This window comes from Notechis scutatus, chromosome 1 (genome assembly GCF_049901735.1).
Source record: "Notechis scutatus isolate UNSWTSFEM ecotype Mainland chromosome 1, rNotScu1.2, whole genome shotgun sequence".
NCBI classification, from domain to species: Eukaryota; Metazoa; Chordata; class Lepidosauria; order Squamata; family Elapidae; genus Notechis; species Notechis scutatus.
Genome location: NC_142009.1, coordinates 162,189,058 through 162,212,106, shown reverse-complemented (window position 1 = coordinate 162,212,106; position 23,049 = coordinate 162,189,058). Strand labels below are relative to the sequence as shown.

At 39.0% G+C, this 23,049-nt stretch overlaps 1 protein-coding gene across 1 annotated transcript in view; it reads right to left on the bottom strand.

Moving 5' to 3' along the window:
• Window positions 1-23,049, bottom strand: part of COL6A3 (collagen type VI alpha 3 chain) — a 112,145-nt gene that overhangs the window by 37,121 nt on the left and 51,975 nt on the right. Inside the window, exons 13-28 of the mRNA XM_087949339.1 lie at window positions 22,151-22,296; window positions 20,543-20,635; window positions 19,144-19,197; window positions 17,720-17,791; window positions 16,982-17,008; window positions 16,801-16,845; window positions 16,623-16,676; window positions 16,189-16,251; window positions 15,403-15,468; window positions 14,416-14,469; window positions 12,098-12,133; window positions 10,950-11,012; window positions 7,078-7,140; window positions 4,423-4,485; window positions 2,891-2,953; window positions 2,511-2,561 (exon numbers count right to left, since the gene is read on the bottom strand). Of these exons, the coding sequence (XP_087805465.1) occupies window positions 2,511-2,561; window positions 2,891-2,953; window positions 4,423-4,485; window positions 7,078-7,140; window positions 10,950-11,012; window positions 12,098-12,133; window positions 14,416-14,469; window positions 15,403-15,468; window positions 16,189-16,251; window positions 16,623-16,676; window positions 16,801-16,845; window positions 16,982-17,008; window positions 17,720-17,791; window positions 19,144-19,197; window positions 20,543-20,635; window positions 22,151-22,296 (1,013 nt within the window). The remainder of the gene's footprint in view (window positions 1-2,510; window positions 2,562-2,890; window positions 2,954-4,422; window positions 4,486-7,077; window positions 7,141-10,949; window positions 11,013-12,097; window positions 12,134-14,415; window positions 14,470-15,402; window positions 15,469-16,188; window positions 16,252-16,622; window positions 16,677-16,800; window positions 16,846-16,981; window positions 17,009-17,719; window positions 17,792-19,143; window positions 19,198-20,542; window positions 20,636-22,150; window positions 22,297-23,049) is intronic.

The window sequence follows — 23,049 nt, the reverse complement described above, 5'->3', positions numbered from 1 at the left end:
AAAAACCAGAAGAGCAGCTTGCAGACTACACAGATTTTTTTTTTTAAACAAATTTTATTCAGTTTTTCACATAAAAACAAAAATCCCTTTTTGGTGGACAACATATTTCCGGGTCATCACCTTTACATACAAATATGACAGCAATTATACATGCATATATGCATACTTAATTCTATTATTACCTTTTCCATTCCAAATTTTCAGTAAGGAGAGAAACAAACACATTAATTCTAGCCTCTTTCATTAATCTCAATGGAAACATCTTTTTGTTTCATTTCAATTATTTCAAATATAATCCTTTAATATTTACTTTAATAATACAGATAAACAATATGTGTTTGCCTAATAATAATAATAATAATAATAATAATAATAATAATAATAATAATAATAATAATAATAATAATAATAATGTTACCAGTGTCTCTCCTTGCTTTTAATAGTCTATATTAACTTATTAATTTAGTTGGTTCTTTAGTCTGTCATATTCCCTTTCCATTACACATTCTTTTTATAAATTCTAAAGTAATACAAATTTTAACACTAAAGAAAAAACAAGTATAGGTTTCCCCCCTTTTACTGCTTTGAATGTGACACCTCAATGGTTAAAATATACCTCATCTTGATTCCCAATAAACCATTATTTTTAAGAAGTTACAATAATAATCATTACATCTTTTCATTTGAATTCTGCAGCATATTTTCCCCCTTATTCTTATTACCCCTTATCACCCTGCAGAATCTCCTTTTTAATTCACCAACCATTATCTCTGAAAAAACAATTTCTTTTCAACATTTTACTATTTCTATATTTCTTTATGTCATGCACCTGTTTCTTACTGCTTCTCCTCCCCCTCTTTTCCCCATATCTTTTCTCATTCCAGTTTATATCCCTCTCTTTCTTAATATCTTCCTTTCCCCTTTTCTGCTGGGTCTTTCTGCCTTTCCTGACTTCACAGGTATTCCCCCTTTTGATTGCCTTCTTAAATCTCAACTTTTTAACCTTCCTTCTTTCCCCACTTCTTTGTAGCATTCTTTGTGTTAATTGTCTATTTAAAATGTCTTCTCCTTGAGTCGACTCCTCCTCCTCCTCTGAAGCTCTTTCTTCTTGTTCTTCAATCGCCATTTCCATTTTTTCTAACACAGAACAAAGTGATTCGCCTCTTTCCTGTAGTAATTCTCTCATATTTTTAAGTTCCATTTTTAATTCCTGAAGAGATATCATCATTACATACTCTTGTATTTTATGATCGTTAAAGTGTACAAAAAAACACTTTTACTTTCCTTCTTTCTTCTTTCAATTTTCTAAAGTTCTCAATTATTCCAGCCCAGGGTCTATACCAAAAACATCAATCAATCCCACAGTCAGTCTTTCCTTGCTTTTTTCTTTATTCTGGTTCTGCTTTCACTTTCTGAGATTCTTACTTTGTTTCAATATTTCTTCTTATATCCACACAAGTTCATTCAGAAACAGGATGCTTTCCCTTTTGTTTGAGCTCAAGTTTTTGTCAAAAGGTGGCACTCTCCATTATACAAAGTCTTCACCTTTTTCCCCTATTTTTTTATTTAGGGTTTTTCGAACCTCAATATTCCAGCACAGTCCAATCTCCAATTTGTAAACTTTATTATTATTATTTTTTGACAATCTTAAGCCCAGCTTTATTTTATGCCTGTTTATTGCCAAAATATTTTAGTCCAATTTAGTTAAATCTTTAGTTCTGGCTTCTTCCTTTCCCAGTTCGAAGTCCCGCTTAGCTGTCAAAAATATTTTTTTTTTTCCTGTCCCTTTGTAATTTCGCCGCTCACTTTTCTTTTCTTAAAAATTCCATGTTACCTTAATCCCGGGGTACTTTTGTTTAGTTGTATCGCCCAATTGTCCCGGTTCAGATGTTATCCACCTCTTTCTTCCCTCCTGCACAAATCTTAATCCAGCTGAGTCCTCCTCTTCGGGGTGGCCATTTTAAACCACCGCTGCAGTCGTCTTCGGGGGGGAAAAGACCAAGCCCAGGAGGGGAGATGCGGCTCCCCTCAACCTGGCTTAATCCAGCTGAGTCCTTCCCCTTACTCCACCGCCCCTCCAAGGTAGCTTCAGCCCCTAATCGTAATGATCGGGGCTCCCCAATGAAAGAGCACGGACCATAGCCGCAGAGAGTTGCGATCTACGGTCCATCAGCGAGGAGGCTCCACCTTCTTTCCTGCAGACTACAGATTTTGTATTTCATTTATTTTGCATGCTGAACAGGTATGGGGAAGAGAAAGAAAGGCCAAGGAAAGGTGAGACATAGACACAAAAAAGCTTGGAAGAAAATCAGAGATATTGTCAAAATTGGGTGTGGGAGGGTGGGAGTTCTTATTGCGAAGGAAGAACAAAAGAAAACAGGCAGTCTTGTGTTAGAGGGCAATAGACCTTTGGTTCCCTTGCTGCAAATACTGCTGTTGCCCAAGCCATGATGTATGGATTAAGGAACTTTCAGATATATTTATAAGTCCAAAAATGATCCTAGACATACCGTTCTGCCTCTCAGTCCTTCGTTGCCAGCTCCATCTCGTCCATCATCTCCCTACAAGATGCAAAGGCAACAAATCAAAATAAGCAACAGACACTGGGATCCTGAAAAGTCTCTTTGCATCTTTGCTGTACCATAATGGTCATTAAATTCTAAACAATTCAGTGCTAAGGATGTTCTTTCAACTAGAGGAGTTAGATGAAACCCTATGAAATGGTTTGTAAACCATCTGGACTGACCTGCAGGGAACAATCAAGATTTCCAAACAAGAAACACGTGGACAGTGTTCTCGATGCTTTAACAAGAAAATGTTGATTATCCCTTGAATCTGTTAATACTCACTCTTTGAGCACTGAGTAATACTGGTTCCTAGAAACACTCACCATTTCTCCTCGGGGACCAGGAGGACCAATGGGCCCCTTTGGACCAGACTCACCAGCTTCACCCTGAAAGATTTATTTGAATGTATCATGTAAGATATACACACAGACATGGTGCTTAGAGAATAATAGTTTTAGCAATAGCAATAGCACTTAGATTTATGTACCACTTCATAGTGTGTTACAGTCCTCTATAAGTGGTTTACAGCAGGGATCCCCAACCTTTTGACGCCGCGCCCGGTTCCGGCGTCAGCTGGGCGCCGCGGCCCGGTTCCGGCATCAGCTGGGCGCCGCGACCGGTTCGGCGTCAGCTGGGCGCCGCCATCTTTTTGAGCGAAAAATCACTTCCGGTGGCGTCACGAGTGATTTTCGTCAAAAATGGCGGCGCCAGCGCTTCTGGTGAGCTTTTTCGGGTAGAAATGGCTTTCTACCCAAAAGCTCACCAACGCTGGCGCCGCCATCTTTTTGACGAAAATTGCTTTTTTACCAAAAAAAAGATGGCGGCGCCCAGCAACCAGCGCCCGGTAAGGCTTGTTCAGCGGCCCGTACGGTCCGCTGGACCGGCGCGTTGGGGACCCCTGGTTTACAGAGTCAGCATATTACCTCCAACAATGTCAATGTTAAACTAATATTTAAAAATCTTAACAACCAAATATAAAATAATAGTAGTCCAGGGAGAAAGCAGTCCCAAAGGGGCAGCAATAAAGCACTTCCTCAAAGTCAGTAGTGAAGGACCTCAAGGGGAAAGCTATTCCACAGAAATGGGGAGCCACTGAGTAAGCCTGTCTCTGGACTCCCCCCTCCTGATAGACCACAGGGAAGAATCCAAAGGGACCATTCTTGGATTAAGCGCAGAAGATGGTCCTACTCAGAGAAGATGGTTCTATAGGTAACAGGGCCTTGAGCCATTCAAAACTTTAAAGGCATTGCAGTCAAATGCCTACTGAGAGCCAATATAGTATCTGCAACAAAAGTGTTATCCTGCTAAGGCAACTTTCACCTGTCAGCAAGCAAGCTACCACATTTTGCACCCACTGTAATTTCTGGGTAGTCTTCAAAGGCAGCCCAAGTAATATGTGTACTACAGTAATCCAATTTCAGTGAGTTATTGTCACCAAAGCTTCGCATTCATAGAAAAACAGAAGCATCAGCTTTAGCTGCTCCTTCAAGCAGAACTCTTGAGTTCAGGAGAACTTCCAAACTGCTATAATAGGAGCGATAAAGAATCCAGTGTTCTTTGAGTAAATCTCAACCATGAAACTTGTGTTTCCCCGTGCACTTTTAAAATTAAACTAGATACAATACGCTTTTTAACATTCCAGTGGGAAAGTTTAATGATATTGCAATCTCAAATCAAGTATTTGAAGATTTTAACAATATCCTTAGTTTCTATAGACGTATTTTTGTAAGCCAGTTTGATGTTGTGGTTAAGACTGGAAAGATATATAGAAGATAGTGAAAACAAGGCTTATTTCAACTGCCACCATTTCTGTCATTTAACTAATAATTATTAGAGCTATTTAAAAAATACTGACCTTTTTACCAAGAGGACCAGACCTACCACGCTCCCCAACGGTTCCACCTGGACCACTAGAACCCTACAGAAACAAGAAATTATAGTATGGGCATATTAGTAACTGTTCCAGAAAAATGGATGGAAATTATCATTAAAGGGTTGGGGGGAACCTAAACATATAGAGGAACAAGCCTTGCTGTGAAAAATCAGCGTGGATTCTGCAAAGGTAAATCTTGCCTCATCAGCCTTCTAAAGTTTTCTGAGATTCCCACAATAGGCCTGTGAATGGAAGCAAGCCCGTATCGATTTGTATAGATTTTCAAAAAAGCTTTGACAAAGTCACTTAACAAAGATTCTTCTGTAAACTTTGTTTTCATGGAATAAAGATGCTTGTCCTTTTATGTATTGTTGAATGATTAAAAATGACATGCAAAAAATAGGAATGAACAGGCTTTTTTTTTTTTCATTGCAGAAAATAAAAAGCAAGGTCTTTCATAAATGATACTGGCTGGGGAAGCCAAACTGTTTAAGGTAGTGAGGAACAAAACAAATGGTAAAGGTTTCAAAATAACTTGTTAAATATGTGAATTGTTGAGTTTATAGCAAATCAAAATCAGTTTGAACTAGGCAACAAAACCTTCATGTCCACAGTTATCAGATCTGCTTGTAAGTAACCATAAAAGGGATCTTGAGTACATAATAGTACCTCAAGAGGTTGACTCAATGTGCAGCTGCCATGAAAAAGGCAAGCTCCACACAAGTGATAATCAAGAAAGAGACTGAAAATAAACTGCCAACATTGTAATGCCCTTATACAAATGCATGATGCATTCTCATCTGGAATACTGTATACAGTTCCTATTGTCACATATAACCTTATTATTTATTCAATGTCTATAGCTGCACATTGTCACATATAACCTTACTCATTATTTATTCAAGGTCTATAGCTGCTGATCTCAGTAAATGACTCCAGACAGCTTACAATTAAAAAATATATCACTAAAAACATTTAAAACAATAAAATAAATATACACAGTATACACAGCGGACAAAATACTTGGTCAGTTAACAATACAGCCAGGAAACAGGGCCCTTGATACATTCAGTACCCTAGGCTTGGGAACATAGCCAGGTTTTCAGGCCCTTACAAAAGGCAGGATGTTCCAATAGAGCAGGAGTCACTGCAGAAAAAGTCTGCAGCTGGAATAATACAGCTAGAAAGGATATATAGAACAAGAAAAATTGTCAGGGTATCTGAAACATTGGCTTAGAAAACAGGTGACTATGACAAGACTTGATCAAAGTCTATGAAACCCAGGGGTGGGATTCTACTGGTTCGGACCGGGTCAGGCGAACCGGATGTTAAAGTTACATTTGGTTCGCCGAACTGGTATTTCAACTGACTGGCTGGCCCCGCCCACCCCACCCCTCCCCTCCCAGGAGTCTCCATGTGATGCAGGTAAGTGCAGGGTCTGTGTGGAGGCTCTGGGAGGGGGAAAAATGGGCCTTCCGGAAGTCCAAAAATGGGCCTGTTTCCGGCTTCCAGAGCCCAGGGGAGGCTGTTTTCACCCTTCCAGAGGCCCAGGGGAGGTTTCCGAACCCTTGGGAGGACGAAAAATGGCTTTCCCGGAAGTACTGGAAGTCACAAAATGGGCCTGTTTCTGGCTTCCAGTGGGCCTCCAGAGCCCGGGGAGGCCACTTTTGCCTTCCCAGAGGCCCAGGGGAAGCCTATGGACCCTTGGGAGGGTGAAAACGGCCTTCCCGTGCTCTGGAGACCCACCAGAAGCCAGAAACAGGAAGTTCCGGCAGGCCATGCCCATCATGGTATGCCCACCCAGCAACCGGGCAGCAAACCGGGCAGCAAACCGGTTGCTGGGATTTTTGAATCCCACGCCTGATGAAATCCCATGCGGTATAGTAAAAGTGCAGTAGGAGGTCTTCTCCCTCTTGCCAGACATGAGGCCCAGAAGTCCTCCAATGAATAAAAATTCACAATAGGAACTAGTTTTTTTATTTCACAAAAAGGAAGTAGTTAATTACTCAGGGCATTATTCAATTCTTGCCAAAAGCAAGGCAATGGCTGTTAATTTGATGGCTTTAAAAGAGGATTGGAGGAAATTTTATCACTTCTGGCTTGGGGACAGGAGGCCTCCAAATGCTGGTCCTTGTTATTGCTCACTTGCAGAACAAATTATCTTAAAATCTCAAAGAAAAACAAAACCACTGGGCCATTTGGGGCTGATCTAATTTTATAAGTGATCAAGATATCTGAGATTGTGTCCTAATCTTCTGTTTTACCAGGAAAGACGCCTGACAACCTCATAGCCACAAAGGCCTATGAAGATACTGCTTTTCAATGTGCTTCCTGGGGTGGTCATAGGGCCATAAAAGTGCATGCTAGGATTATGAAATGATTCTGCAGCTCTTTTTAATGAGAAGTGTTATTTGGACTTCTTTCCTGCCAGGATGAAAAGAAATTGACTCCCAACAGGATCCATAATAAAATTATTTTCTACTCCTAGTCCCACAGCTGTCTAATATTAAACCGCACTTCAATCACACTTCTGATGATGACTAGAAACAGACAATAATCACTGAGTTTTCCCCATCTAAGAGTGTTTATAATTTGCTCTTTAAGAACATCCTTGATGACAGAAAAAACTAATTTTACCCTTTGACCAGGGAGGCCGGAGTCTCCTTGAATGCCAGGGATTCCAGTTGTGCCAGATGGTCCCTGTATAAATAAGCAAAATTAAATAATTGAAGCAGAAAAATTCTAATACAAAATTGTACATTCTTGAAATATTAGAAGGTTTAGATATGAGATCAACTCCCAAAGCCACAGTACTATGCTATCGCTGGGACATAGAGTTTACCTCCCACCCATAGTAGTCCATCTTGCATGGAGCAAGTATTTTTGTGTTTAAGGAACCACGCATCATTCTCTAGAACCTGCTTAAAGGCTACAGTGATCACATTGTCCATTTTTCTTTCGATCTTGTGGTGACCCATGCTGGTAACTGTGGTGCAGGGAGCATGGGCTTAACTACTTCTGTTTTCATGCTGTTATACTGGGGCAGCCTGGACAAAGCATCTGCCATGTAAATATCAGTGGTTGAAGTTAAATCACTAAAAGTATTGGGCCCAACAGGGTTGCTTGGGAGACATTTTCCTTGGGGTCTTTAGAGCTTCCAGATTCTTGTGGTCGGTCCATACCTGGAAAGGAATTTTATTCTCTTCCAGGAAGTGCTGCCAAGTAAGGAGAGCCCATCTGACTGCAAATGCTTCCTTTTCCCATATTGCCCAATGCTGTTTGGTTTCAGTTAGTTTTTTTTTTTGATGTGTATGAACAGGGCTGTAGTTGACCCCCCTCAGTTTCTACACACAGCTGCCCTCGTTGGCTCCTGTTCAGTGGGTCCGGATGCTTTAACACTGGCTCGGATGAGAAGAGCTTTTTTAGCTTCTTGAAGGCTGCTTGGCGTTCCATGTTCCACTTTAGTGGCTGGTTGGGTTTAGGCTTATCTACTTCCTTGGTTCTCAGAAAGTTAATGAAAGGGAGGGTGATTTGGGCAAATGATGGGATGAAATTGCCTATAGAAATTTGCAAAGCCTAGGAAACTTTGTAACTATTTTCAGGTGCGTGGGGCTTCCCAATCTAACACCACTCACACTTTTTAATGGATCCATATCCACCCCCTAGTGTGAGATCCTGTATCCCAGATAGTCTATTTTATCTTTGTGGAATTTCCATTTTGAGAGCTTAGCATATAATTTGGCAGCTCAGAATTTTTTCAGGACTGCCCGGACCAGCTTGATATGTTCAGCTTTTGTTTCGGTATATATCAGAATCAGAGGTGGTATTCAGCAGGTTCTGACCAGTTCTGGGGAACCGATAGCAGAAATTTTGAGTAGGTTGGAAACCGGCAAATACCACCTCTGACTGGAGATTTTACATATTCTTCCCCTTCCACGCCCACCAAGCCACACCCACAGAACCGGTAATAAACAAATTTGAATCCCACTACTGATCAGAATGTCATCAAGGTACATCAAAACACCCTTGTATAGGTGTTCATGCAGCATCTCATTTATCAGCTGCATGAACACTCCTCCCATGATGGACCCATCAAGCTGGCAAAATGCTATGGGATTTTTTAACTGTCTTAGGCAGGTCCTCAGCTTTCCCACTAGGGTTGGACTTATTAGGCACTTGGTGCACCCTAGGTCTAGTAGGGCCACCAGCACCACCTTCTGTCCCATGCTTGGGATTAGCAGTTCTATGGGCACAGTGATGGACTTGATTGTCTCACTGGGATAGTGACAATCAGTGGCACAGTGGTTAGAATGCAGTACTGCAGGCTACTTCTGCCGACTGCCGGCTGCCTGCAATTTGGCAGTTCAAATCCCACCAGGCTCAAGGTTGACTCAGCCTTCCATCCTTCCACTTTTACAGGGCTGTAAAGCACTATGAAGCAGTATATAGTCTAAGTGCTATTGCTATTGACATGGGGTCATTGTCATAGTCACTGTCCAACGGGCTCGCCTCTTCTTCTTGTGGGTTGGAGTTCTAGGTCCCTTGCTTGCGGGAGGACTGGAACTCCACGACCTCACCACTCTTCAGGGAGGTTTCCCTGGAGCATTGGGAAGGTTTTGCTGGCTTCCCCCAAAATTGTCGGTCTCCCTTTCTGGTCGGGGTCTTTGCATAAGATTCTGCCATGGCCTTCCTTTCTACACTTGAATCAGGCTGTTGAGTGTGGTAGACTGGACTGAGGCTTGGCCACCTCTCTCTTCCTCTTGGGTGGTGACCTCTTCCAGGTTCTGCTCTAGCAGAATTGGTTTCAGGCTTGGTCGATTTTGGCTTCTTCTGCCAAAATGTACCATTCATGCAGGTGAGCTGGGGCTCCTCTGGTGATACTACAGGTCATCATACAGCCTGTCCTTGAAACAGCTCACCAGTATTTCTTCTGGCAAGTCCACATGGTAGGCCAGTTCTCTAAACTCCTCTGTGTATTTGGTTACCGGCCAGCAGCCTTGCTTTATGGTTTTGATACAGTCCCTGGCTTTTTGGTCAGCTAGGATGTCCTCAAACCTGCATCACAGGGCTGTCGTGAAGCGGTTAAAGTTTCAGAGCTCAGGGGCATCCACTTTGGGGAAGGTCACCATCCAGCATGCTCCAGTCCCCTCTAGGCCAGGGTGACAACCCTGACCCTCACCCCCTTGGTTAGGAGATCCCTCCCATACTCTTGCATGGGTCCCTATTGAATTTTATGCCCGGGGAAGTGCCTTCTGTTCTAGTTGTGGGTATCTCCTCTCACCAGCATGAGGAACTTGCACTCAGCCCAGGTCTCTTTGAGGTGAGTTTGCTGGGGTGGCAATGGGTTGATTGGCATTCTCAATGATATCTGCGGATGTCCTAGGGGCTGGAGACAGTGGTCCCCTCTCGCCTTCTCATTTCTCCAGTGGTGCAGGCCCCGGTGTCTCAGATCCTCATGCCCTGGAGGGTTTCCCTCATGAGATGCATTGCTTGCTTTATGAGTTGGTAAGATCAACCCAAGGCTTCCTTTATTTCATAGTCATCATAAAGGGTTTCCAGCTCACATTTCCACCCCTGCTGTCAGCTTCCCCAGGTGAAGGTGATTCTTTGGGTTCTCCCATTCCAGTCCTCCTTCTTCCCCACACCGTTGGATCACCTCGGTCTTGTGGAATCACCCAGAATGATAACATCCTTCATCCACATGCTGGGGATTTCATCGGGTTGAGCCTCAACAGGGTCTTCCTCCCTGCATTTGGCTTCCTCTTGACCGATGCCCTGGTTGGACATTTTTGCACAGTCCCCACAGTAGATCTGGAGCCTCTCCAGGTTGACCACTTTGCAGATTCTGCCTAATGTAAGGTCCCACCTTGCCAGCCTTCTCAAGAAAGCAGAACTCTTGAAACGAACAGCATTTCAAAAGGAACTTTTATTGGAAGTCAGTGATAGCAGAGAGAGTGTAAGCAGAATCTGGATTTCACACACTGGAGCATTAGGTTAAACCGCTCCTTTCAAGGCCCCTCCCAATATCCAGTTCATCTTTTAGCCATTCCCAAGGTACAAAGATTTTGTGAGAACTTCGGGCTGAGAAGGTGACACATTCTTTCCCCACTTCCCAACATCCCCAAAGGCACATCGAAGCAGTGGAAAGGAACAAAGAAAGCCCCAAGCAAGTGGGCCCTCTCCCCTCCCACCAGAATGGCAAGGTTCTGATAGAGATCTATGGGACCTGACAAATATTATCTATAATCTCCTTTTATAGTCTGCTTTTTGGGGGGAGATCTGGACATAAATTAATACCACCATAAACTATATTATTTGACAAGTTAAGGTAATACTGGATAGTTTTGATATAATCAGAAATAATCTACAAAAGCCTTTTGCAATTAAATTGATAGCAATAAATTAATTAGAAATTTAACCAATAAATTACTGTTGAAATTGTTGTTGGTTTTCCTGCAATGAGTTTTCTGTCATTTCCCTACTTTTGAAAATGAGCTGCAAAAACTCACCTGGGGACCTTTAATTCCTTGTTCCCCATTAAATCCTGGTGAGCCAGGGGCACCTTTATTTCCCTAAGAAATGAAAACAATTGAATGGAGAATGTAATGAGATCATAGACAGATAAATGATATAGATAGATAGATAGATAGATAGATAGATAGATAGATAGATAGATAGATAGATAGATAGAGAAGGAGAGAGAAAGAGAGAGAAACTTTTATATAGCTACTGCTTAATAAGGCAGGTTGGCTTTTTCTTATGTTTGTATGAATTCAGTTAAAAGCTGCATTTTTCTTTGCATTTCCTTTGGTCATGAAGGTCAAATGGAATTAGGTTTTGTGAGTGGATGGAACATCTTCCAGATGCTACCATAAAAATCTCAGCCTCCTTAAACATTTATATTTACAAAACTCATGGACAGATGTGGGCCAGTCAGAATTTCAATCATTCTATATTAACCTAATTTATAAAGTTGCTATGAGGATACAGTGCACACAAAAACTATGTACTGTATATCTATAGTACTATAATGAAGTTTTATGGCAGAAAGGTAGTATAAAGATGGGGATCAAAGAGATATTGCAATGACTCCCTTCCTGCGGCTTTTCCTTGTTCTTTATTGTTTTCAGTGATAACTGTTTTTATGAATTTATTGGGTTTTTTATTTTAATTCATTGTTGTATGCTGCCCAAAGTCACACTGTTGTAAAATGTGAAGCCATACAAATATGATAAATAAGTAAAGATTTACAAGCAAGTTGCCCTACTAGAGTAAAGGTCTTGATTATTACAATTTCATAAGCAGTTTTTCAAATAAATGTTTGTGCAATATATCTGTTCTGTGCATGCATGTTTATACCTGAAAAATAATACATAATTTGTCCCAGAAAGGATTCTAAAATGGTTGTCTATCTGAAGCACACTGGTAGGCTGCGTAAGTATACTCTTCTCAACAAATTCTCCTAAATGCGAAGTTATTTAACAACTGAGAATTAAAAAGAAAAAAGCAATATTCTATATTTTTCATTTTTTCAACTTTTATAAAGATATTACTTAGATTTGGCTATCCTCACTTCCTCTACTATATGTATATCCAATATTTATAAGAGACATATAGCAGATAACATCCATCATGAAAAAACATAATAAAGACTTACTTTAATCCCAGGTGGTCCTCTTCTGCCAAGTGCTCCCTTGAAATAAATACAGCATATCCATTAATTGTTATGCAGCAATATCACTAGAAAAATACTTTTTTTCTATCTTGGTCATTACCTACAGCTTTTTATTCTCTGAGGGTTTTTTTCCTTGTGGATATTCGAACTGAAAATGTATATTTTTCAACAGCGAAATGCTATAGAAAACAGAAGATTCAGACTTCAAGGTGTCTTAATTCTTAAGATTTTAAAATTCTTACTTAGGTTTATTTTTGTATTATTTTATCTTCGTAAACACTAACTTCTATTTAGCAAGACCAAGCAAGAGATTTGCTGTTTCTTCCCCCTCATCTTAACTAGTTAGATGAAAGCTCAGAAACTGATTCTGTCTTGGCAGATGTCTTTGTTTACACAAAAGAGTGATTCCTGGTAACAATAAATGGCCTGCTAGTTCTTTTTAATTGTATTAATAAAACAAACATTAACACAAGATACCGAGGTATGTCCAGAAAGCACCCACATACCAAAGTTGAATGAATTTCTTCATTCTAACCCAACTTAGAATCTTTGTATTTTTTAAATATAACATGAGCTCAATATTAGTAACAGATAATATATACAGATGCTAAACAGATAAACGAACACCATATAAGTAAAAACACTATCAACATAAATGTCATAACAGAACTTTTAGAATAAACAAAGCAAAGTATATATACAGCTTATCCATCTGCTCACATTAACTATAACTTCCCATAACAATCAGAAAGACACGTGCACACACAAAGGAGCAGTAAGTTCCTAAGCCAGCTGCAGACAGTCAAGCAATCTTCTTCTGTCTTATAAAGATAGTGATAAAAGACATCATAGAATCAAGTTCAGTATCTTGTGACTACAATGGGAAGAAATTTAGTTTAGTTTAGTTTACTTTATTGTCATTGCACATCAGACAACGAAATTAAATACCATCTTCAATGGTATACAGTAAAATTCAATAGAGTTACTGCCCTGGGATAGAAGCTGTTTTTCAGCCTATATTTCCTTGTTTTTATTATCCTGTACTGTACGCCAGATGGTAATAGTTCAAACAAAGGATGCCCAGGATGAGATGGATCTTTGAGAATGTTTTGAACTTTCTTAAGGCAGCGGGAGCTATAAAGCTCCTCCCAAGTGGGGAGAGGGCAGCCAATGATCTTCTGGGCAATAACATTAACCCTCTGGAGTGCTGTCCTATCTGCCACTGTGCAATTGGTAAACCATACACAGGTGAAGTAAATTAAGAAACTCTCTATGGTGCAGTGGTAGAAGGTCACCAGAAGTTTTTCATTCAGTTGTTGTTCAATATGTTTAACTTCTATGTTTGCCTCAATGCTCCACTGGTATAACATCCCACTGAGTCTAAATCAACAACAGCAAAGACATGACTGATCCCAGTTGTCAAAACAGTCAGAACATACAAAAAAGAGTGTTTTGCTGAGTTGACTTTGAAACAAAGACTCAAAAGAAATGTCTTGTTTCCATTGCAAAGTCAGTATATTTTGTGATAGATGTTTTGTGCACATCCTGACCCTAAAGGTCTATTTCTCAACATGATGCAAAGCACTGGGAGAATCTTCCTACTTTGATTATCATTACTCCTTAAACATAATTTTGGCGCAACTGCACATCGCTCCATCCCAACCAGCATCCTTCTTCCCTTCTTCCCCAGTTCCCTTCTGGAATCAAGATATATATCTTCCCCTCTTCATCTGAGATTGTTACTTGTGAAAGTAAGGGTCCTTTCTCTCTTTTATCACAGGGACAAAACTATTAATGCCACTATTCTATTTTTCCTAGTTCTCTGTCCAGATCAAAGTTTTGTATGACATTAATTCACATAAAATCAAAGCCAATGAATTAGTCAATATTTCATATTCAGACACTTAATCGAGGGATGCTACATGAGCTTCTCCTGAGTAATGCAACTCTATTGACAAAAGTGCAACACAATAATGAATCTTTACTGAGTTCTTTTTCCATTGATTATTTTCCTCTTCTCCCCACTACCTACCTCAGTTTGGTTTAGTAAATATCAAAATATTAGAAATTAAACAAATATACCAATTTTTAAATTGTAAATCTCAGCACAAATCCCATACAATTATGGGATCTTGCCTAAAGCGTTCCTATATTATTCTAAATCATCCAGGAACTAAATTTGATAATGCATATTCAAATATTTGTAAAACATACATACATGCATACATGCATACACACACGTCTATTATTGTAGAAACTATGTTATTAGCAAATCAAATAGCAGAAAGAATTATACACACATCTCTTCCAGCTCCTCCTGCGTCACCTCGTGGTCCATTTCTTCCAAGTTCTCCCTGTAAGAATACAAAACATTGGAATTGTTTATCACTTAATAAGAGACAAATGTAAGTCACAAACAGGTTAATAAAAACATGTTAGTAGACAGTATTTCTGAAAATTTCTCTTTTCTTCTTTTAAATTAGGTCTGTGTTTTGGATATGAATGGATCTTAGAATGGGATAATTGAGAAAGATTCTGACCTCACTTCATTCCAGTTCTCAACAACTCAAGAACTCAACAAAACTCTAATGCCATAAATCACTACAATGAGGAAACAAGGTAGGATTTATATTGATTTTCAAATACTGCTTTAGGTTTTCTCTCAAACTAGAGAGATTTTACGGCTCATGCCATCATTAGTTCAAACAGAGTGTTTTATAGGGTGAAAAAACTTGAGATGGAGAAAGTATTAGTTTTATATTTCACCCAGAATAATCTATCTCCTTACTGATGGTTTCTTATTCTAAGTGATTATATTATGTTGTTTTCTGGATTGATCTGACCAGTTGATCTGACCTAATGATTGATTTCATCTTTAATTGATTAACTTTTATTCTTCACCCCTCCCATTTCTATTATGAGATAACCAAAAATGTCTTTAACAGAACAACAGAGTTGGAAGGGATCCTGGAGGTCTTTTAGTCCAACCCCCTCCTCAACCAGGAGACTGTATACTATTTGAGACTTATGGATGTCCAGTCTTTTCTTAAAAACCTCCAGTGATGGAGCACCCAAAACTTCTGAAAGCGAGCCGTTCCACTGGATAATTGTCTCATAGTCACATGCAGCTTTACTTTTCTTGTTGGTAAGGCAATTAGTCCAGTCATTAGATTGCATTAAATTCTCCCAAGCAATCTTGATTGGATTTTGGAGGTTCTGGGACAGCTTCCCAAGCCAGCTAGCATCTCTCTCTAACCCTTCTACAAATCCAAGAATTGATATTTTACCGCTGGTCCAAGTTCTCCCTTTTCGCCTTTGGGTCCTCTGTCAGTGCTATCGGTTCCAAAAGTACCCTGGAAGCAGCCCGAGCAATGAAAAGCAAGCACAGTGAGACAAAAGTTATAAAATGTTTATTACACTGTTTATAACATAGTGATGGATAACAGTTCAGAGAAAGACTGTTTTCAATCTTGACACATATCCACAAAGCTCATGTGGTAACCCTGGGCCTTCTTCATTTCTCTAACTTTTCTAAGCGCCTGGCTGCATATTTACAAGTTTAAAAATCAATAGCATGCATCTTTGCAGATGCTTCATCCTGCCCAGCTTCTCATTACTGGGATTGGTCTTTACTAAATAGCCAATAGATTCTGAAACAGACGAGACTGAGAAAAAAAAACAGAAGTGGACTGGTAGCTCAGTTCTGAAAACTATTTCCTAGCCTCAGCATATGCTTTGAAGTACTGCTCTCCTGATCCCTGATTTTACAACCTTTTACTTCATAGACCTCAAGATTTCAATAAGACTAAAGTAATTGTTGCAAGTGTCAAGCCTGCCCATTCTGATAGTTAACATCTTAAATCTGTGGCAATTTTAAATATTTTTTAAAAATAGTTATTACTAAAAGATTTTTACATATATAATAAGCACATTTAAAAACATAGTAAACATGAAAGAGAAAGGAAAGGAAAAAAGAGATAAAGAAAACAAATATCTCTCCCTTTTTTCTTTTCTTTGTTCCTGGAATTAGAAATTTAAAGTATAGACATCTCAGTATTTTTCAACATATTTACCGGATCGCCTCGAAGTCCATGGTCACCTGAGTCTCCTATTTCTCCTTTGCTTCCTCTGCCACCCTATGAAGAAATTATTTTCATAATATCAAGACCATTGCCCATAACAATGGAACCCTGTAATTAATGTGACTTTCACCTTGCCCTGGCTGATATTTCTAGCAAGAGAATAACCGGCAGAAAGGATATTAGACCAGTGTCTCCATTATTTTTCTTCAGTGAATAGTCTACTCAGAGATACAACTGGGCTGCATCTTATAATGCTTCTGTGATTTGCCTCTCCAGCTAGGGCTTCACTGAAGAAAGCAAAAATATCTGAGATCTTTGTTGATCTCTTGTAGCTCTATAACAAGCGAAACATTATTTGGTTGCTTGGAGTTTTTTCTTTTCAATTTTGAAATTTTGGAATAATAATAAAAAAAAATCACACTTACCTGTCTACCATGGCTCCCCCTCTCCCCAGGAACACCTGGAAAGCCTCTCTCTCCCTGGCAAAAGCAATCAAATTAATTGCATTTATTAATCAAAGTGTGTTACTGAAATGAGTTCTAACCAGAAAAGAAATGTTATTTCATGTTCTTTAGTAGTCCAAAAGTAACTCAAATGACTCACCTCTTCTCCATCTATTCCATCAAGCCCGTTTTCCCCTATTTCACCCTACAGAATCAAAGAAAGCAATTAATTATTCTAATCAACAAAAAAAAAACCTGTGGTGAAATTGACAATGAAAAAAAATATAACACAGGGAAATGTGTATTCTTTTTTCTCCTGTTATATTGAGAAATTTAAGTACCTTTTCTCCTGGGAATCCACGGCCCCCCTGCAAAAAAGAAAGAAATATCATTTATCTAATTAAAAGTTTATTCAATTTCTCAAAACCTACGGCTACAGAGGAAAACGAGTAGTCAAAAAATATTCAAATAACCATCACAGTTAGAATTGTTTCCATTTTTCTATAAAATTAAGGAAAAGTTGGAATGGCCTCAAAATAAATAGAAGACAAAAATAAATACACAACAAAAAGAGCAAAAAATATTGTTCTCAATGAGTAAGAAAGTCTCAATTTACCTGTAAATTTACAGTTTGATGCATAAATTTTATTTTTTTAAAACAAATCCACTGAAATCTCACGTTTAGGGAAGGTGTGCAGGCTATGATTGGTTAAGGTAATTTCAATAAATGTATTTTGTTTCTAACTTCTGGAAACTTTTTTTTCTTACTCTCCTGTTCTTCTCAGAGCTTGCCTTCACCCACCAGTTCCCCACCCCACCCCAAAAAGTATTTGGACATTTTAATATTGACTAATTTTCTATCAGATGCTACAATGTGACTGTGGTGAACTAGTGCAAACTGGGTTGATATCTATTGAAAAGTCTATACCAGGGGTCTCCAACCTTGGCAACTTTAAGACTTGTGGACTTCAACTTTTCTGGGAGTTGAAGTCCACAAGTCTTAAAGTTGCCTAGGTTGGGGACCCCTAGTCTATACAGTATGTATTCTTCTTCTGTAGAGACCAATCCTCTTCCTTTACCTTCATTCCCCTTTCACCAGGGCAGCCTTGGAAACCTTGAGTTCCATTTATCCCGGGAGGTCCACGTTCACCCTTTGATAAAAAAGAAAGAAGTACCGGAGTCAGCATGGATCCCCCTTCGGTCACAAACATATTTCTGAGTGAGGACAGTGAAAGAAAATGGGCACATGAATACTAGACAGGAAAGCAGATGTCAAATTCTGTAACAAGAATATTACATGGGACGTTATTAGAATACGGAACATTTCCATCATGCTATATTCAGGCAATCCTGTCAACTAAAAGTATACAATTTTTATAATGCAAAACAGGTGATTGCAAGGAATTTCAGTCCAAAGATCATATTTGATCCAGGCCATTGGGATCCCAGTTACTTGCAATGGCCATAGGGTCTAACTTTCTTTCATGGAGGCAAATTCTCTTTTAAAATCCTTTATCCAAACACGCACCTACTTGCCTGCTCAAAATTCGATTGGACTCCAGCATGGCAATGCAACATGTAAAATTATTTATTATTTAAAAATGTTTCCCAACTAGCAATAACCTTTAGAAAGATGTCTGTGTGCACAAATTGAAATTTTAAAGCCTGATTGCAGTGAGGATTTTTGATACAGACTTCAGAGAGGATATTTAGTTCTCCTCCTAACATCTACGCAATCACAATCTGCCCAACGTGTGCCTCAAAAAATCCCCACAAAGAGGCCCCCTAGTCCTTGATTACATAGAGCAGGATGGAGGGAGTTTGGGAATTTACCCACACCCAATTCCTCTTCGTCCATTTCTTTTTTAGGGAAGTACCTTGTGCTCTAGATGCAAAAGAATAGGATTATTGCCTCCTTAGTCATCTCCACTTGATTTCCATAAGAAGAAGTTTGTTTAATTTAACATTAGCTTTTCAGCATTGGATAGTAGTGTAACAATGTTTTATATGACACCCTAATGCCCTGCTGTTTGTCATTGTTAAGAAACTGTAAATAGAGATATGTCTCTTAATGGCACATTTAATCTGGGCATGTGTGTGTGTATCTGTGTGTGTCTGTATGTCTATCTTTGTGTGTGTATCTCTATATGTTTATTGGCAATACATGATTCCAGATTCACATGGAACATAAATGGCATGTGAAAACTCTTGATAAGGTTTGGGTTTTTTGTTATTGTGCATAGAAGGTAAGAAAAGATGGCCTGTGTTTTAATCTATATCTAGCATGGGCGGGGGGGAGGACAAAATATTGCTAACATTCTGCTCATCATGAACCAAAGACTGTTGCAGCACTAAAGTTGTGGTATCGTATTCTTCTTCTTCTTCCTCCTCCTCCTCCTCCATCCATCCATCCATCCATCTTCACAGCAAAAATATTGATGATTTTCTTCTATTTCTTTTCTACTGTAAGTAGAAGTTCAGCTATTGAGAAACTTTTACTCACCAGTCCACCTTCATCTCCTGGATAGCCTCGATAGCCATTTTCCCCTGGAATTCCCTTTAAAACACAGAGACACATATTTATACATAAAGTTGAGATGGTATTCTGAACATCCTATATTTTATCTTTAAGCTCAATTCTGCCTTTTTATAAAGAAAATATAGTAAGTCATTGCAATAAATATCTTAGGAGTCACAGCCCCAAGCGCTCCTACCACCACTGGGACCACTTTGGCTTTACTTTCCACATCCTCCCCAGTTCCTCCTTCAGTCCCTGGAACCTCTTCAGCTTCTCATATTATTTCTTTCTGGTGTTGCTGTCACTTGACACTGCTACATCTATTACTGCCACTATCTTCTGCTCCTTGTCTACTACCATAATAGCGCTGGTTGATTAGCTAGTACCCACCTGTCCATCTGGATCTGGAAGTCCCACAAGATCTTAGCCCTGTCATTCTCCATGACCTTCTGTGGGATCTCCTGTTTGGGTTTGGAGTCTAAGCTCATACACTGTGCAGAAGTTCTTGTACACAATGCAGCAACTTGGTTGTGCCATTTAGTGTATGCTGTTCCTGCCTGCATCTTACATCCTGCCAGTATGATATCGGACTGTCTCTGGGATCCCTCTGCATAGTCAATAGGCTTACACGGCAATAGGCTTACAGGGTCAGCCTATTGGCCCCAACAATCTGGGTCTTCATTTTACCAACCTCGGAAGGATGGAAGGCTGAGTCAACCTTGAGCCTTGTGAGATTCGATCTGCCAACTTACAGGCATCTGGCTGTCAGCAGAAGTAGCCTGCAGTACTGCACTCTAACCACTGCATCATCGAGGCTCATGCTGCTATTATCAGTGCCTCGGTGCTATCTTTTAAATCTAACCCTTTCCAGGCACTGGTATCAATTATATATATATATTGAGAGCACTCACGTTATCTCATTCACTTAAAATTATATCCCTAATGCACAGATCAATATATAATTTGTTTATAGAGTTTCACCTACGTAGCAAAGCCTTCCATAGAGTTTGTATTCTATTTTTTAAATCTTTCATCAAGTACTGTCAAGCATGGGTGAAATGTGACACAGAATATCAAAATTATATAGAAGCTCCAAATTTTGAGCCAAAAGCTTTTGTTAAATAGGGTGCCGAAATGACATTTGTATCAATTTTATCACTGGAAATTTAAATACAATACATAAGATGGACATCATAGATGAAAATATGCTTTCTAGATAAGACATCATGAATACAATATAGAGACAAGAACTGCTGGGATCCAGAGATCCACTGCAAGTGAGTTTAAAACCTTGGGCATCTTTTGTATTTCTCCTTGGAGTAAGTCCACCTGTTTCCCATAGATGCCTTATTATAAACTGTAAAACACATGTTAAACACCTCACCTTTTGTCCAACTATGCCTGGAAATCCATTGTCTCCCCGTTCTCCAGAACATTTGCATGGGATTTCACAACATGATCTTTCTGCAATGTTGTCCTGAATAAAACAGACCACTAATTAAGTAAAAAAAATAGATTATTAAAATGCACATATGTACACTTGATATTGTCCACAGTTACATGTGTGCAATATTGAGCTTTAACTGAAATAATAGTGTGGAGAACGGGGAAAAAAACCCACTGAAAACAAGAAGGAGGACAAACATTATGAATATATATAGTAATTGAATGTAATGTTGAAAAACAAATACATTTCTCAAAGACAACAGTGCTAAAACAGGCTGAAAGATAAATATATGAAGCCAATTAAGGACTCTTCCACAAAACCCTAATGGGCAGGGCAGGAGACTGAGAAGAGATGCTTCATACTTTTTCTGGTTACAAAGGAGATGTGGGGAGGGGGGCGGTGATTGTACTTTCATACTTGGAAGAGTCTGATAATGTAGATTTATAATAAAGAAGAATTGGCTCAGGCTGTGATTTTTCTCCAGTTTACCGCAAATGGCCAATATCAATCTTTCAAGAATGGATACACCCTAATCTAGAATGCATTGTGTGGGAAGATTGAGGGGAAAGTCAGGAATACAAGAAACCTTAGACCCCTGGAATATTTAGTGGAGCTGTGCACACTTCTGCTTGGAAGGGTCAAAGGTCTTGCAGAGAACATGGAGACGCCAAGTAGCTCCAAAGCATGTTTTCACCTTCAAATTTGAAATACTATGCAACCCTAGTATATGAAATACTATGTAATCCTTATGTAGGTAGTTAGATAAGTTGCAGTCATTGCTGATAAAACTACTGTATATCACAGAGAGCTCTTGCAGCATGAAAAAGGGAAGATTGACATACAAATCAGAAAACTGCTGGTTCATATTTTACCTCTACCACAGTCTCACCAGGTAGCCTTTAGCAAGCATCTATCTTAATTTTAATGTCCCTTTTCTTCAACTGTATTATGGAGATAACAACAGTGATTTATAGGAATATACAAAATGTCTCAGTTCTAATATGGGTCAAATTCAGGAATTAAGCAGAATTCAGTCTGCTGTATAGTAAGCTTCAAATTAGCTTTATTGCTTGATCCATCTGGGATATTGATTTGGCGCAGCAGGTTCCCAATTCAAGACAAGGGATGAACTTTTCATCATGATTCATTCAAGGAAAGCAGCCATAAATAGCCTTAGCAATGCCCAGAAAAAAAGAATGTGACAGGCCCAGTAGAGGCTGTTTAAACAGTATCTGGGTGGTAATTGATCAGGCCATTCACAAATATAGAAAATGTTATATGAGAAGAACAAATAACATGGCTTATAGATAAAGGCCCCTTCCTCCTTGAGGGCAACTGCTTTGTAATTTTTTACTTTTTCATCTCTCAAACATCACAGAAGTTACATTTTTATGGACAAAATTCACATTAGGTATCATTAAAAAAAAACCATGGTTACATTTCTTCAAAAAATGCAATATTGTTACATAATAGGTCCTTGCAAATATATATCCATTAACATTATTTTAATGTCATTAAGAATAAAGTATAGACTTTGTTATTTACCAATTGTTCTGTCACTTCAAAATCTAAATCCATCTGATTCACTTGGAGAGGCCTATTGTAAGTAAAGCCGCGTCCAAATTCCAGTTTCATTGCTTCTTTAAAATTAGATACTTGGTCCAACCCAATAAGAATAAGAGCCTTGACACCTAGAGAACATTGGGGTGGAGGGAGGGAAATCCAACTTGAATTATTCTTCATAATCTCTGAAGGATAATGTTCATCCTATAGGATTCTATCCTGTTTTCTATCTGAGAAAAGATTAGAGAAGCTGGTTCTATTTAGCTTCTCTTTCCCTCCTCATTTTCTCAATCTTAAATCTGTTTTATTCTATAATCTCCAAAAGGTCACCTTTTTAAAGCAGTCGACATTATTCACTTAATTTACGCTTTTTAAAAAAGTAACTGAGTCTATATTACAGGTAGTCCTTGACTTACAACCATTTTTAGTGACTGTTCAAAGTTACTACAGCACTGAAAAAAGTGACTTATCACCATTTTTCACACTTACAGTCATTGCGGCATTGTCCCAGGCTCAAGTGATCAACTTTTGGGACCTTCTGACAAACAAAATCAATGGGAAAACCCGATTCACTTAACAACCATGTTACAATTTCATAATTGCAGTGATTCACTTAATACTTCCTGAGATTACTATGTGACTCTATGTGAATATATGCTTATTCCAGTGAAGTTTAGTGGAAGAGGTCCCTACTCTTCTAGCCAAAGCTTTTTAAGATTTAAAATAAGAATTCCATACAAGTTGTGAATTTTAAAATGTGCAAACCTCTCTCTCTTCACCTATTTTGTCCACCTACACCCCAAAAGAAGGAATGCCCCAGCTGAGTTTCATTATTGCTATATTCATTCCACTAGGACCCATGGTAAAAATATTTGTTCAAA